The 16,496-nt window shown below is 35.2% G+C and overlaps 1 protein-coding gene across 1 annotated transcript in view; it reads left to right on the plus strand.

Moving 5' to 3' along the window:
- LOC141292527 (Krueppel-like factor 8) overlaps nucleotides 1-10,742 on the plus strand; it is a 59,216-nt gene extending 48,474 nt beyond the window's left edge. Inside the window, exons 5-6 of the mRNA XM_073824556.1 lie at nucleotides 3,458-3,600; nucleotides 7,965-10,742. Coding sequence (XP_073680657.1) covers nucleotides 3,458-3,600; nucleotides 7,965-8,146 — 325 coding nt within the window. The 3' untranslated portion in view covers nucleotides 8,147-10,742. The remainder of the gene's footprint in view (nucleotides 1-3,457; nucleotides 3,601-7,964) is intronic.
- Nucleotides 10,743-16,496: the final 5,754 nt, after the last annotated feature.

Genomic DNA, 16,496 nt, shown 5'->3' on the forward strand with positions numbered 1-16,496 from the left:
AATGTCGTCACACCTTTGAAAGAGGGAGTAAAATGCAAAGAAGGGCAGACAGAAGAGCCAGGGTAATGGGCAGGATGGAGAACAAGAGGGTCTTTTGCCGGTGTGTGTGTATAATTGTTCGGACATGCGGTCAGATGATTGCTGGCAAAGAGAAAATTCGATGGAAATGAGTTGGGAGAAAGAGGGGAAAGGGAGTGAACTGGTTCGCAGCCAGGGAGGGGAAAGGAAGAGGCTGAGAAAGAGAAAGAGAGAGGAAGGAAAGGAGGGGAGAGAGACACAGGCTGAAAAAAAAAAACATTGCAGGGGGAGGGGGGACTGGAGCGGGAAGGGAAAGGGAGAGAGATCGGCATTGAACTGGAAGCTCTCCAGCTGTATGGAATTTAGGTACACATACATGCCTGCTCTTCAGCCCTCCCTGGTGGACAGTTAGGATTGTTGCACCAGGGGGTCTTGTCATGGTGCTATTTAAATATATTTGTCATACTTTTGTGATGCCCCAGAATCATTTTGAGTTACGTTTCTACACTGCCAGATGCATGCATAGTATTTAGAGGGTAGAATTTGATTCTATTGTTTTTATCATTTAAAATCAGATAAAATTAGATTTTTAGAACAGATGTTACCTGGCATCCTGCGCACTTTTTATAGGTTTTTATGTAAAACCAAGCATTAACCAATGTGTACTTTTAAATTGAATTGTAAATGAAATAATGGTCGTTTCCAAACAGGTTTCTCAAACCCCATCTGTAATTGTTCAGACTATGGCTTGGTCACTACCAGTCAAAAGTTTTTGAACCGTAAGATGTTCAAAAATGAACCGTAAGATGTTAAGTGTAAACTTTTTTCCACTCCTTTTCAAATATGCTAAGAAAAAAAGAAAGGAAAAGAATATATATAGGAAGATCGTTGTTTTGTTGCTGTCTTGTTGACATGTTTCTTGCATATTTGAAATAAAATGACAAAAAAAAATAAAATGAACACATGTTGTTTAAAGAAGTCTCTTCTGCTTACCAAGCTTGCATTTATTTGATCCAAAATACAGCAAAAAAGGTAAAATTGTGAAATCACTTGTTTTCTATTTAAATATATTTTAAAATGTAATTTATTCCTGTGATCAAAGCTAAATTTTCAGCATCATTTTCCATTCTTCAGTGTCACATCATCCTTGAGAAATCATTCTAATATGCTGATTTGCTGTTTAAGAGAGATTTTTATTATTATTCTTATTATTATCAGTATTTAAAACAGTTGAGTACTTTTTTTCTGGATTCCTTGATGAATAGAAAGATCCAAAGATTAGCATTTATCTGAAATAAAAAGCCTTTGAAACATTATACAAGCTTGGATTCTGTATCATTTTTAAAGAATATGATATGATTTCTAAAGAAATGATAGAAATTCATACTTTTATTTTGCAAGGATGCTTTAAATTAATCTAAAGTGATTATAAAGACATTTGTGTTACAGAAGATTTCTATTTCAGATCAATTTTGTCCTTCTGAGCTTTCTATTCATCAAAGAATCCTGAAAAAAATCAACATAATAAGAATTAAAAAAAAGTTTTTTGAGTAGCGAATCAGAATAGTAGAATGATTTCTGAGTAATGACACAAAAAAAAAATCAGCTTTGAAATCACAGGAACAAATTACATTTGAAAATATATTCAAATAGAAATCAGTTGTTTTAAATAGTAAAAATATTTCAAAATTTTACTGTTCATGCTGTACTTTGAATAAAAAAGGCATTAAAATTTTCTTTTTGGTAAAACATTTGGTAGTGTATATCTATATATTTTTAAATAGAAGTGGTATGGATTTAAAAGTGTTACAAAGCACAATTTTTTACTGCAAAATCAGCACTAAATAAAAATGAATAAAGAAATAAAGTCAGTGACTACTTACAGCATTTTACTAAATGAACACAAAATTAACATTTAACATAAAATTATATGTATTTGATTTAAATATTTATATTATTAGAAATTTTAGCAAACATTCACTTGTAAATACACTTTTTTTTTTTTAAATACAAACATATAAAACTTAAACATTCAAAAAAAGAAAAAACAAAACAACCAATAGTCATAAAAATAAAAATTAAATACACTTTCCCCCACCCAACCACCCACCAGTAGGTACTAAAGGCATAGTAAACATATTAATCACAAGTTTGCAGAAAGGAAATAAAAAGAGACCAAATTTTTTCAAATAACAAAATCTTGTCTATTAGGGTATACCTGATTCTTTTCAGATGTAGTGTATCCGTCAACTCTGTCAGCCATAATTTAAGAGTTGGAACTTCTTTTGTCTTCCAAAACAAAAGGATAAGTTTTTGGCCGAGATCAAACCATATGAAACAAACTCAAAAGTTGCAAAAGTCTCAAAAATTCTTCAGAAACTCCAAATATAAAGAATATAGGATCTGGTTAAATCGGAATGTCTAATGTATCTGACAAAACTTGGAATATTTAGTTCCAGAAATGTAATTTTGGACACATAACATAGGAATGAGACATAAAATCAAATAAAAATTCAAAAAAGCTTTTTTAAAGTGGAACTTTTTTATTTTTCATCAGCTTTTTTGTGCGTTTTGATTATTATTGTCAAACACACTGTACCTTGAAATATTGCATAAATTACTAAAACATAAGGGCATGTAGGCTAGTAAATGAAACACCCAAGAAGGGGTGATTAATCTGGAAACCCATTGGTATCACTCATAGACTGTAAAAAAAAAAAAAGATGGACGATGCGTCTCCACGTCCTTCCACTATAGAAAAATGAAGCCTAAACTTCTTAGTATGGCAGCTGTGATCTTGTGAAAATGCCATCATTTGGAGCCAGAGTCTGCGCAGTGATCGTGAGGTGAAAACGTGGTATAAGAAAGTCCTGCCCAAACTCACAATCATGGCACCACACCCTGTTTTTTTTTGCATCAAATAACTAACTAAAGCAAACTTATTAGAAAAACAAATACTTGAACATACATCAGCATGATAAGAACCATCTAAAATGACAAAGTGTAATTTGATAATTTCGTTTGTGACCTATACTGGGTCCAGCCACCTGGGGGCGATCGAAATGTTTTGGCTTCACCTTTCAGGACTTGTGTGGCACACCATGCAGTGATACTTAACCTCTAGATTCTTGTGAGGAATGCTCGGGAAACTTTTTTGAAAAGTTGTTATTATTGTTATGGTGCCGTTAGTGCTGCAGAAATGCCACGCTTCTCCTTTAAGAGTGTCGCAATACATGTTTCTATTGTGTCACTCGTCTAATTTGATCTCTGTAAACCCAAGGATGTTTGTGAGATTAATCAGTTGTACTCATGAAGATGTTTGTACTTGCCTTCACATGCAAAAATGCTCTCTTAATCCTTAGATTATCGGATAGGTTTATGTATGACTTGAACTGCTCGCCACACCCTAATAACTTAAAACGTGTCATTTTGTTCTCAGCATGAATACAGATGTTGACATCCAAGTTGACCCTGACTCACCAGACATGAAGAGAAGGCGCGTACACATGTGCGATTATGACGGCTGCAACAAAGTCTACACCAAGAGCTCGCATCTGAAAGCCCATCGCAGAATACACACAGGTATACTTTATTCCTTGTGTATATATAGCCGAATCACTTTTATTTGTATAGCACTGTATACAATACAAGGCTATTTCAAAGCAGCTTTACAGTGATGAACAAGAACATAGTGATTCAGTGATGCAAACAGAATTCAATTCTTCTGTGAAGCAGCTCTAAACAAGTCAATAGTAAAAGGTTATTTTTCAGTTGAAATCAGTTCACTGTTGATTCAGTTAGTTCAATAACTGCGTGACTCTGTGAAAGAGCAAAGTGTATTTAATTAATCTAAAAATCAGCTGTGGGGAAAGCAGTAATGCCATTATCCAGCTCAAATAAATATGTGTAATACACAAATAATACACAAACTTTTAAATAATATAAAGTTTTCAAAAGTTTGGGCTCAGTAACAGAAATTTTTATTTTTATTTAGCAAGGGCGCATACAATGTATAATGTTAAAAAAATATATATATTTTAAATCTGCTCTTATTTTAGCCTTTTCTATATGGGCCATTCTACAGAATTGGTCCAAAGTCAGAGTTACATCTTGAAAAAAAAGGGTCTTTTCCCACAAGTTTTGTATGTATGCATATTTTATAATATCCAAGGTACACATTTCTAGTAATTGTGCAGTTAATTCCTATATGTGGCCCTGGACCACAAAACCAGTCATAAGGTAAAATTTTTACAAAACTGAGATTTAATATGAAAGCTTTCTATATAATAAGCTTTCTATTGATGCATGGTTTGTTAGGATAGGACAATATTTGGCCGAGATACATCTATTTGAAGATCTGGAATCTGAGGGTGCAAAAAAATCTAAATACTGAGAAAATCACCTTTAAAGTTGTCCAAATTAGGTTCTTAACAATGCATTTTACAAAACAAAAATTACATTTTGATATATTTACAGTAGGAATTTTACAAAAAATCTTCATGGAACATGATCTTTACTTAATTTCCTAATGATTTTTGGCATAAAAGAAAAATCTAAAATTTTTACCCATACAATGTATTTTTGGCTATTGCTACAAATATACCCCAGCGACTTAAGACTAGTTTTGTGGTCCAGGGTCACATATTGTATTTTCAGAAAATTTTGGAATATTTGTCCTTTCCCCAAATCTGTCACTACCGAAACACAGTAATAATAATTTAATTAGAAGGGTTATACTGGCCTATTAAGATTTCACTTACATCTAGAATGTAAATATATGTATTTTTGCTATTTTATAATTTTTTTTTCAGTGGTAAATCAATAACAATTACATTTTTAACAATATTTCAAGTTTGATTAATGAGATTTGTTGTACTTTAAATCCAATTTTCTTTGTAAAAGAGAAAAAGTTGATCATACTGATTTCAAAGTTAAGGATTCATTAAACCAAAAACCAAGATAACATCTCAGTAGATAATTCTGTATACTTTATTTTTGACAAAACATAAATTTTTGGTAGTGGCAGTAATGCTTTGGTTGTGACCACGTCACATTACAGAATTTAACTTGCAAACTAAAGCACTACTAAAAGATACTAAAATACAAAAAAATGTGCACAACTGTAGTAAAATTTAGTTTATTTCCTCCAAATATGATGATTATGTGTTCCCTTTCGTCACTACCGAAACAATGATGACATGTTTCGGCTGTGACTGTTTTGGCAGTGACAATTTTATAGAATAACACCCAAAAAACCAAAGATGTCACTACTGAAACTCTTCCAAACGTTTCAGTCATGACTGTTTCGGTAGTGACAATTTGAGATACTTTTGAACCTAGCTCAAAGATGCTAATCAGCACATGGTTAGCTAGCACAGTTCTGAACAGTTGTACACATATAAAACTAAATTATATGGAATAACTTCCAAAAAAGTGTTTAAATATAGAAAAATAGTGTTTGGTAGTGGCATTTCCTTAAAGTTAAACACCTTTTTTTAGACTTTTGAACACATTTACCTCAAAATGATGGGACCTATCTATACACCTTGTAGCTATGAGAGAGAGTGAGACAGGAATATTTCCTGATCATAAATGTAGGGGTCTAGTTAAAATCAGTCTGTTTGGTAGTGACATGAAAATGTGACACACTTTTTTTACATTTAAGTTTCCTAATTTACAAAGAAAATGTAAAATAAATATATATTTTTAACTTTACTTTTAAGAGAATCAAAAAGTTTCTTTTAAAAACAACAATGGAAAAAAAATACAAAAATCTGGGTTTGGGGCAGCCACCTCCCAGTTGAAAGTACCCAATAAATTATGGTTTTAAATATATAGAACTTACTAAGATTTTAAATATGTAACCCTGGACCACAAAACCAGTCATAAGGTTAAATTTTACAAAACTGAGATGTTTACATCATATGAAAGCTCAATAAATAAGCTTTCTATTGATATATGGTTTGTTAGGATAGGACAATATTTGGCCGAGATACAACTATTTGAAAATCTGGAATCTGAGGGTGCAAAAAAATCAAAACACTGAGAAAATCACCTTTAAAGTTCTCCAAATTAAGTTCTTAACAATGCATATTACTAATCAAAAATCACATTTTGATATATTTATATTAGGAATTTTACAAAAAAACTTCATGGAACATGATCTTTACTTAATTTCCTAATGATTTTTGGCATAAAAGAAAAATCAATAATTTTGACCCATACCATGTATTTTTGGCTATTGCTACAAACGTACCCCAGCGACTTAAGACTGGTTTTGTGGTCCAGGGTCACATATTATTGTGGGTTTCAATAGACAATAGAAGGATCTTAGTGAACATCTAAGATTTTAATACTTAAATGTTTTTTTTTGTTGTTGCACCAATTCTGTAGAATGGCCCATATATCAAACAATCGTGGAAAAATGTGTACGTTTCTACAAACATTTTAAGCAGCACAGCTAATTGCAACATTGATAATAATAAGAAATGTTAAGATGATAAACCAAATCAGCAAATTTCTGAAGGATCATGTGACACTGAAGACTGGAATTACAGAGAATGTGCTCACCCCATTGTCATCCAAGATGTTCATGCCTTTCTTTCTTCATTCGTAAAGAAATTATGTTTTTTAAGGAAAACATTTCAGCAATGATCTCCATATAGTAAACTTCAATGGTGCCCATGAGTTTGAACTAGGGTTGGCGAAAACTAAAAAATTTCTTGACCGACCACCGAGCCTCATTAGCCGGTTGAAACCGGTTAACCGATTAGTTTAAAATATGGTACGCTATTTGAAATAACAGCCATTTCGAGCCGCGCCTGCAATTTCGCAACTCTGTCGCATCTCTCTGCCGCTCTGCCTCCCGCACACACTGCCACTCACGTCACTTTTTTAAAATCCCCGACAGCGCGAAACATGAGTCCCGCAAACGCGGCGCCGAAGAGCTTGTTGTATGTAATCGTAGGACAAATGGCTCCTTAGTTTCAAATGGTTTGGGTACAAGGTGATCGCTTTGAAAATAAAGGCGTTTGTCTAGGTTAGAAGCTCATTTGAAACATTGCCACGGCTCATTTAAGAAAATGACAGCTCCGAAGAGACGCCGCATTAGTTGAGGTAACAGTGCTAACCATAATAAAGAAAGATGATGATCATCATCACCTTATCGGTTACCACTGAAATGTAGATGTAATGTATTTCCAAATCTAAGCCCATCTTATGCGGAATGTTGCCTAATAGACTGCAACATGATAAAACCAATGGATAAAACGGGCACCTTCAGAATGCGTAAAAGACGCACCGGCACTTTTTTTTTAACCGACTACCGACAACTTTGACCGGTTAACGTTGATACGGTCAACCACCGGTCAAACGGTCATCGGTTAACATCCCTAACTTCCAAAATGTAGTTTAAATGCTGGGCTCTAAACGATCCCAGCCGAGGAATAAGAGTCTAATCTAGCGAAGCGATTGGTCATTTAAAAAACAACAACAAAAAAAAACAAATTATATACTTTTTTTTAACCTCAAATGCTCGTCTTGTGTAGCTCTGTGATGTAGGATGACTTTAAAGTTGGAGAAGACAATGAGATGGGAGTTTTTCAACATACTCTAATTGTATTAACCCGGATTACACAAAGTATGCATACACATGGCAGAGCTAGACAAGACAAGAATTTGAGGTTTGTACATTTTTTTAGAAAATAACCAATCGTTTTGCTAGATAAGATCCTTCTTCCTCGGCTGAGATCATTTCGAGCCCTTTGATGCTGCATTGAAACCATTTTGGAAGCTCAAACTCATGGGCACCATTGAAGTCAACTACATGGGAAACATACATTTATTTGAATTGTAATAGTATTTCACAGTGTTTCTATATCTTTGATTAAATAAATGCTAGGCATTAGTATATATCATGTTGATTGACATGGTTGATGACTTCGCAGGTGAAAAGCCATACCAGTGCACATGGGAGGGCTGTACCTGGCGCTTTGCCCGCTCTGACGAGCTGACCCGGCACTTTCGCAAGCACACCGGCATCAAACCCTTTCGCTGCACCGACTGCGACCGCAGCTTCTCCCGCTCGGACCACCTGGCACTTCACCGGCGGCGCCACGTCATGATGTGAAACTCTTTGTGCCCCTCCCTCCCCAGCCCTCACCTCCCTGCCTGCTCCTCAGGAGACATGCACGCCCATCCGGGGGTTCCAAATGCTGTTGACATCACCTCCCCAGTCTCCAGAAGTGAACCTATGTGTTAAATATGGAGGTACAAGGGGTGGCACATCCATATTGGTTACCCCTCCTGGTCAGAACATGGCTGCAGTTTTCTGCCATGCTTCCAGAAGCCGCAAACCACCCGTCCACTGATGACCTCCACCGCCATCTCAATGCCTGATCATTAGCCGTTACTTGAAGGGACTGTAAGAAAGGCAAACTGCACGCAGCACTGCTATAACTATAACAGAGAATGATGACTGGGGAAGCTACCCCTCATTGAGGTGATTCTCTTAAAACGAGTACAGAAAGTTAAGGATTTTATGCAAGATGAATGCAAGATGGAGAGGGGATAAAGTAGAGTATGTAATAAATTTGATCGTTTTAATGAGATAATGAGATGGGTGGGTTGGAGATGCATCTACAGCTGCCTTGTTGAATTCTTACATTTTATCCACTTTTTGTTGTACTAAATTTGTATACACATCGTTTCTGTGGGGATGGAAATTGGTGTAAAGACAGCTGAAGATGTACCATGCCCTCTTTTAGTGTTTGTTTGTTTTTTAACAAATCATTTGGGGTCCTTTTCTGATATCTACCCTAACCCGAATGAGAAGTAGAGGCAGGGAGCTGACAAGACTGTGAATTTTTGTACATTTTGTTTCTTGATTAGTATGTGTCGTCTAAGCATCTTCCCAAAAATAGTTTGGCGCAAAAAACAGTATTTTTTCTTGTTGTTCTTCTTCTTTTTATGGCCATTAATGGCGTCTAACAGAATTAACACCCATCAAAGGTGTTCTTTATCTTTATCTAACCTTCAGATATTATTTCATAAGGCTGTGAAAAAAGTTCGAAAAAAGAAACATAACTCGCAGGGTAATGGGAGCTTACTAAATTGGGCTGTGTGTGTGTGTGCGCGCGTGTGTGTGTGTGTCTGTTTGTCTGTGTATAAGCACACTTGTTTGCATATTTGTAAAGAAGACATAATCAGAGATATAATAGTAGAGATGTCTAGATGCATTCGTACTTCTAGCCCATCAGAGCCTTAATTGAAGTAACGTGCAAATGTGATTTGCGCAACAGGTTTTCAGAGTTCCTCAGGGTTCGATATTGGGACCCCTATTTTTGCGGACACCCTGAAAATCCCTATTTGCACCTGGTTCACAGTGACAAAACTTAACAGCTCCTGCCCTGATATGCATGATATGCAAAACACCCCTAATTTTTTTCTAAAATGCTGTTGATGTTACTTTAATGTCAAGAAAACGGGCACAGTCCACATAAATCTGTGAGGAGAGGGTATCTTTGACGCATTTGTTCCCTCTAGCTAACACTCATAACCATGGTCATAATTTCAATCGCTAGCACCCGATTAAGTGCGCGTTAAGCCTTTTTGTTCAGAAGCAACGCTTGTTCGATTCCAGCCTTTGAGAGTTAAGTGCATGTCCGCAGCAGCTGCACGACCTTCAGAGAGCAATGCATTCGTAAGATTTTGTATCGCTCTCTCGCTTCTCGAAAACGTTACTAAGCACATCTTTCTAGAAGAGTATATGCATTCGATTGCGATCCTTTTTTTTTTTTTTTTTTTTAAAGAAAACTGTTCATAGACATACAGACAATGAATAATTAAATAGTTAATGTACATACTGTATATAATCTACAAAGTTCTTGAATAAATGTAACGGGTGGATTTCTATTTTTAACACTGACTAGATAATGTGAAATACTTGTTTTCATTTTATTTGAAATGTAATTTTTGCGTTTTTTTTAATCGCTTGAAATGAATCCCCTATGTGTTGTACACCCCTAAAGTGTTGCATGAAGAGTAGTTTTCTTTTTTTTCTTTTTTTTGTAAAGTCGGTGAGCATGTCAAAGCGTTGGTGCCCTGACAGACGTGGCCTATAAGCACTGATAATCCACATGAAATGTGTGCAACCATGGCCATTCGTAGCACATGCATGGCCTATTTCTAACTACTATAAGACATGCTGGTAAAAGACAACCTTCATATCATCCTAAATTGTCAATAAGTTGGCGTGCGATTGTAAGATTAGGCCCCTTATCAATGTTTAAGTGCCCACGACTGAAATTTCTAACATCCTCATTTGTTTGAGCACGTTTGCATTCATCACTCGTATCTGATTTGTTTAAAATAGTGTGCGACTTTGTGCTCGAATCATGAAAGGGTTTGGTTTTCGTGTGAGTGTTATGTGTGCAAGTGTGATTTATCATTTAAATTCTCTTTTAAACTTTCAGAATCATAGGTATTTTATATTGAATGCAGTAACTTATGGGCCAGTACTATATTACTCAGTGCAATGCAGTTATCATTATAACAAAACAAGTAATTAATGTTATTTCTTTTGTATTTGTACAGAACAAGTGTGTAAAGATCAGTGAGGAAAACGTGAGCTTTTTGATACTGTGAGGAATGGTGTTAAAAGTCAGTTTCCCCCTGTACAGTTGTGATTACCCACTCCTTTTATAGAATAAAATGTTTTTGGTGCAGCAAGATGTCTTGTGTGGTGTAATTCAGGATTGGCCTATTTTGTCTAATTGTTTTGTAACTGATTTAAAAAAAACGGATCTCTATCCTATGAAGATCACTATAATTTAGGACGTAAAGTTCCTGTATGAACTTCCAGTGAACATTTTTTTTAAACTGAGCTGAATAAATAAGCTTTCCATTTGATGATTTGTTGGGGAAAGACCAATATTTCCTGAGATACAATTTGAAAAAAAAAAAAAAAAAAAAAAAAAAAAAAATGTATATAGAGAAACGTCCAAACTAAGTTCTTAGCAATGCATATTATTAATCAAAATTGAGTTTTGATATATTTATGGTGGGAAATGTACAAAATATCTTCATTGAACATGATCTTTAATATCCTAATGATTTTTGCCAAAAAAAAAAAAAAGATAATTTTGACCCATACGATGTATTGTTGGCTATTGCTACAAATATACCTCTGCTACTTAAGACTGGTTTTGTGGTCCAGGGTCACATATATTCTCACATATAATCTTTAGAGTTTCTAAAGTGGTGGTTCACCAAAATTAATTGTTCAAAGCTTTTCAAAGTACTTTGGTATGCCCATTATTATGAATAAAAATATATTTTTTTAGCATAAAATAATGTACTATCTACCTAAAACCAAGCATTTTGTCATGTCCCTAAGGCACTTTGCTGATTTTGTACTTAAAAAAATTAATAAAGGGGTCATCGGATGCCCAATTTCCACTATGATTCTTTAGGGTCTTAATGAAAAGTCTACAACATTGGTTAAAATTTCTCAATGGTAGTGTAAAAAACACTCTTTTTACTTTGTCAAAATCAGCCCTTTTTAAAGCAAGCTATTTTGTTGCGAAATGCTAATGAGCTCTGCTCTCCCCGCCCCTCTCTGCAGCGGGATGATGAGCCGCAATGTTTACTTTAGCTGCATTTAGCTGCAAAACTTGCTAACTAGCACATTATTAAGAAATGCTATTTGCAAAGATACATAAAAACCCTTATACTCACTTCTGCTGTGTGTGAAGCTGCATCACGAATGGTTCACACGAACATAGTAGATCGCATATGTAGATCGGGATCGGCGCTTTCCTTCAGAAAACGGAAGTAACGTTAATCTTTACGTCAGTCTTCAGCGGCTCAGATGTTGGGAGTAAATGACGACTGCTATGTTCATTATTACATTCAACAACAGAACACCTCAATCGCTCAATCTGAGACATTCTTGTCTTCCCCTGCACCTGAGTCGACACAATGGCGATCGGAGTCGGACTGTTTCAGCTTGGTGAGGGCGGGTCTAAGGTAAGGCGCTCATGTCAATCAACTATCGTGGGAGTGGCCTCTGACGGTGTTTCGTCACACCGCCAAGAAGCTGAGAATGACCTGATTTTAAAAAGGGGATATTACTTTTAAAGATTAAAAAATACCACTAGGTGGATTTTTATCATTGTAGGGTGGTTGTGTACACAAACTGCCAACACACATTAATGTTCAAACAACATGTAAAAGTGAGTTTTGCATCCGATGACCCCTTTAACAAATTGTGTCTGATTTTTGGCAATAATGTAAGCATTTATTTGTGTTCCTTTCTTGTGAAAAATATGTTTCTAAAAAACTGCAAGATATTTTATAAAAACTCAACCCCATCACACTAACCATTCTACACCCATAATAATTTAGACTCTGCTCATATGTGACATTATTTACCAGAAATGACATCATTTAAGTCTCTTTATTAGTGTTGCAGAAAATGGTTAGTAGTATCATACTTTGGATTCATATTTTTGAGGCATGGGAGGGTACTGTCAAGCTTAACAACTCAACCCCGTCACATAAAATTAAATTATTTTTCAACATTTTATTTTAATCCATTGCTGCCATATATGGTGTACTGTCCTAACTACATGAGGAGCAGGGGCCATTTTGAGTGAAAAACCTCAACCCCGTCACAAATATATGTATTTCTCATTGTTACGGGGTCGAGTTATTTACTTAATTTATTGATAATTTCAATTAAAAAAATATAAAATACTCATGGTTTCAGCAAATATAAAGTAGTCAACATTTGAAGTGGATTAAAACTTTTCATCAAAGTTGTCCTAAAACCAAAACAATACCCTTTTTTGTCTTAGGACAACTTTGATGGACTTTTTTGATCCACTTCAAATGTTGACTACCATATACTTACCAAAATCATATACTATATAAAATTAAATTATTTTACTAATAATTTATTTTAATCTATAAGTATATACAATGTACTTGTTTTATTGCTGCCATATATGGTCTACTGTCCTAACTAGATGAGGAGCAGTGGCCATTTTGAGTGAAAAACCTCAACCCCGTCACAAATATATATATTTCTCGTTGCTACGGGGTTGTAAACTTGTGAAAATCTGGGTTACTTACTTCACTTATTAATAATTTTAATGAAAAAATATAAAATACTCATGGTTTTAGCAAATATACAGTAGTCAACATTTGAAGTGGATCAAAACTTTTCATCAAAGTTGTCCTAAAACCAAAACAATACCCTTTTTTTGTCTTAGGACAACTTTGATGGGCTTTTTTGATCCACTTCAAATGCTGACTACTATATACTTAACAAAATCATATATTTTATCATAAATAGAATATGTGATTCAATATGTCCACTTTAACTTTGAAAGCATCCTACATCAGAAATTGCACCCACATTTGCATCAGAAAGACAGTGTTGGGCATGCAGATATGTTGACCCAGAAATAAGAGGACGACATGAGAGAGAAACAAACCCAAAAATTAAAATTAAAGGCAATGCATCCTTTCAAATGTGTTACAGTCTTCAACCCTGTCACACACTTTTTGTCACATTAATATATTTGGGACAAATATAGGGAAGACATTTCTTGCTGATTACTGTCTAACATGTTAAGGACTAAAACAACAGAATTGTGGACAATAGACTATTTTTTTTTTTACAAAAATAAAGAGACCATAAACACACAATTTGTGTATTTTAGCTTCAGTCCTGTAAAAATGTGAAAAATATGATAAATGTTACATTTGTTATCATTCAATTTTTTATCAGGGACACATGAGCAGTAGATGTTTGCTTTATAACAAGTTCTGTGTAAAATCCTTTGTAAACCAATCCCATTTTGTCCAGGGTTGAGAAACAAAAGTGTCTCAATCTGAAAACAAAAAACAAAACAAAAAACAACAACCTGAAAATCAGAAAAAGTACTTAAAACCTTAGGTTGGAAAATAATTTTTAGGAGGTTTGACATGTATATTTAAATGTATATTCCACGTGTATACGCCAGAAATAACCCATACTCTTTTTTTTTTTTTTTCAAATGCATAAATGATTTAAATAAAACAAATCGGTTTTCAATGACTTCCACAACTGTGCAACCATGTGGCGGTAGTGAGATGTCCTGCTGTTGTTTCAGGTTCAGTTGCAACAGCCGTCTTGAATTCGTGTGGCGCCCTCTAGTGGTGCAAATGAAGTGCGTGGTACTGCCTCACAAAATGTGAGTGTCCTCTTTTAGTGCCTTAAAGGGTTATGAAACCCCAGGCAACTTTTTCTGAGATTTTAGCAGAAGTGTTTGTGTTGCACATCATAGAAAGCAACGTTGGCATCTGCTAATATTAATTGTTAGAGATAACTGGTTAATTTTGAGCTTTTTTGCGCTATTTTCATCTTCCGGGTTTAAAATCTACATTGTCCTGACGTCAGCTTTTGTGACGTGGCGATGGACTATAGTACATCGATGACGCGTCGGTGTCTCGTAAATATCCATGTCGCTGCGTGTTCTTATCCTATGCGAAGTCGATTCGCTTAATTATCCACGACAGCGCTTGCTGATTTGCTGTGGCAGGCGCTTCAGTCTCAGTCTATGAGATCGCCCAGAGCCGTTTGTTTCTCTATGGCTCTGAGATCGCTTACATTAACTGAGAGGAACGTTCATGAGTGAAGGAGTCCGGCACACACGATTCATTCACAAAGTAAGTGTAAGCGGTTTTTCTTTGACGCAACCCATCAAAAGGCTTATATAAACGCGCCAAAATAAGCCTTAACAGTTATTAGTGGTTCAACAGTGTGTTCATATATAGGTTTTCGATGCATAGTGCAAAAGAATGCACATTTATTTGTGTTTTAAACTCGTGGGGAGCGAAATGAAACTGTCTGAACCCAAAGTTGTCTGTGTGGTCTCTCTCCCCGATCTCCCCTCTACTCCACGCAGCGCTGTGAGCGCGCCACGCCCACTTCTGCAGCATTTTTCAAAACTGTGGTGAGAGTAGCCAGTGCTGAAACAGGGGGGTTTCGTAACCCTTTAACATTCCACTTATATCAAGTAGGCATATATGTATTATGGTGAAATATTTTATCGTTTTGTCAATAAAATTGCCCGGCATGGTCTAACCAAGTCAAAGTCCAACGTTGTAACTCGGTCAGGACTTTAAAGTTCACATTAAGTGGTGCTAGCCTTTTGTTTGTTCCTGAAATTATATTACCTCAGTGTCTGGGGGGATAAATTATGGTCAAAACACAATCTTTATGACACTCACTTCTCAACTGGTGCAATAATGATTAACACGTCACTGACCCTGACATACACAATTACAAGGTTTAGACTTGGCTTTTTGAGCTGTGCATTTTTATTGATCGTACTTGAGCAATTTTAGCAAACAAAAGTCACATATGACATTTAACCCATTTGAAATATTATTATTTTATATTTAAAAACACGTGAAAGACTATCTGACCAGCTCTCTCTTCTCAAGGCTTAAAGAAGCAGGGCAAGTTTTAACTAGATTCTCGCTGCGGCGCTAAGCACAGTTAACACCTCAGGAATGAGCTATAGGCTTTAAACATATTCTCAACAGCGGGTTTACTTTTCTTCCGAGCAGTAGCTCTCACTATGTTTTTAATGGTTTACATATTTTCATTTCCACAGAACACATGCTGTACTATAGTAAAATGGGTGTTCCCCTCATAAGTCATCGTCTGTTATTGTAGACTGGATTTCATTCAGTAAATTATCTTGTCAGACTGTAATTAGCATCAATTTCAGCTAAAAGTCGCTCCCCACCCAATTTTAGTCCTTCGCTAACTGCAATTGTTAGTACGATTATTTTGTGAGCTGACTCACTGCTTTAACAATGCAACGTTTAACAATATAAGTTGAAAGTTAATACTTAACAAAACAGGCGTGTCTGTTTAAGAGAAAAGTTGGCGAATTTTGGAAACATGTTTTGCTTTCACAGTTTTCACAGTTAAACAGTTTAAAAACTCCTTGTTATATAGCTTAGGCCCTAGGCCGACTCTCTCAGCAGTTATGACTAAGTCAAGGTTAGAACAATAATTAACTACAATGGTTTGAAGACTAAAGATAATCAATCTTTAAATACCTTACTAGTTTTAAAAATAGATTTAATTTGTCTTCTACAATATGATATACATAGACGCTTAAGCAAAAGTCACCTTCTTAGCCTAGATTCCAAGAAACATATGGTATATTCATATCATATACAACATACAGTTGAGGTCAAAAGTTTACATTCCCCTTTTAGAATCTGAAAAATGTTAATTTGACCAAAATAAGAGAGATGATACAAAATGCATGTTATTGTTTGTTTAGTATTGACTTTTCAGATAAAAGATGTCTAGATAGTCCACAAGAGAAAATTATAATTTAATTTATAAAAATGACCCTGTTCAAAAGTTCCACAGCTGTGTTTTTTTGTTTAGTGATATTTGTTCATGA

Source organism: Garra rufa, chromosome 19 (genome assembly GCF_049309525.1).
Source record: "Garra rufa chromosome 19, GarRuf1.0, whole genome shotgun sequence".
NCBI lineage: Eukaryota > Metazoa > Chordata > Actinopteri > Cypriniformes > Cyprinidae > Garra > Garra rufa.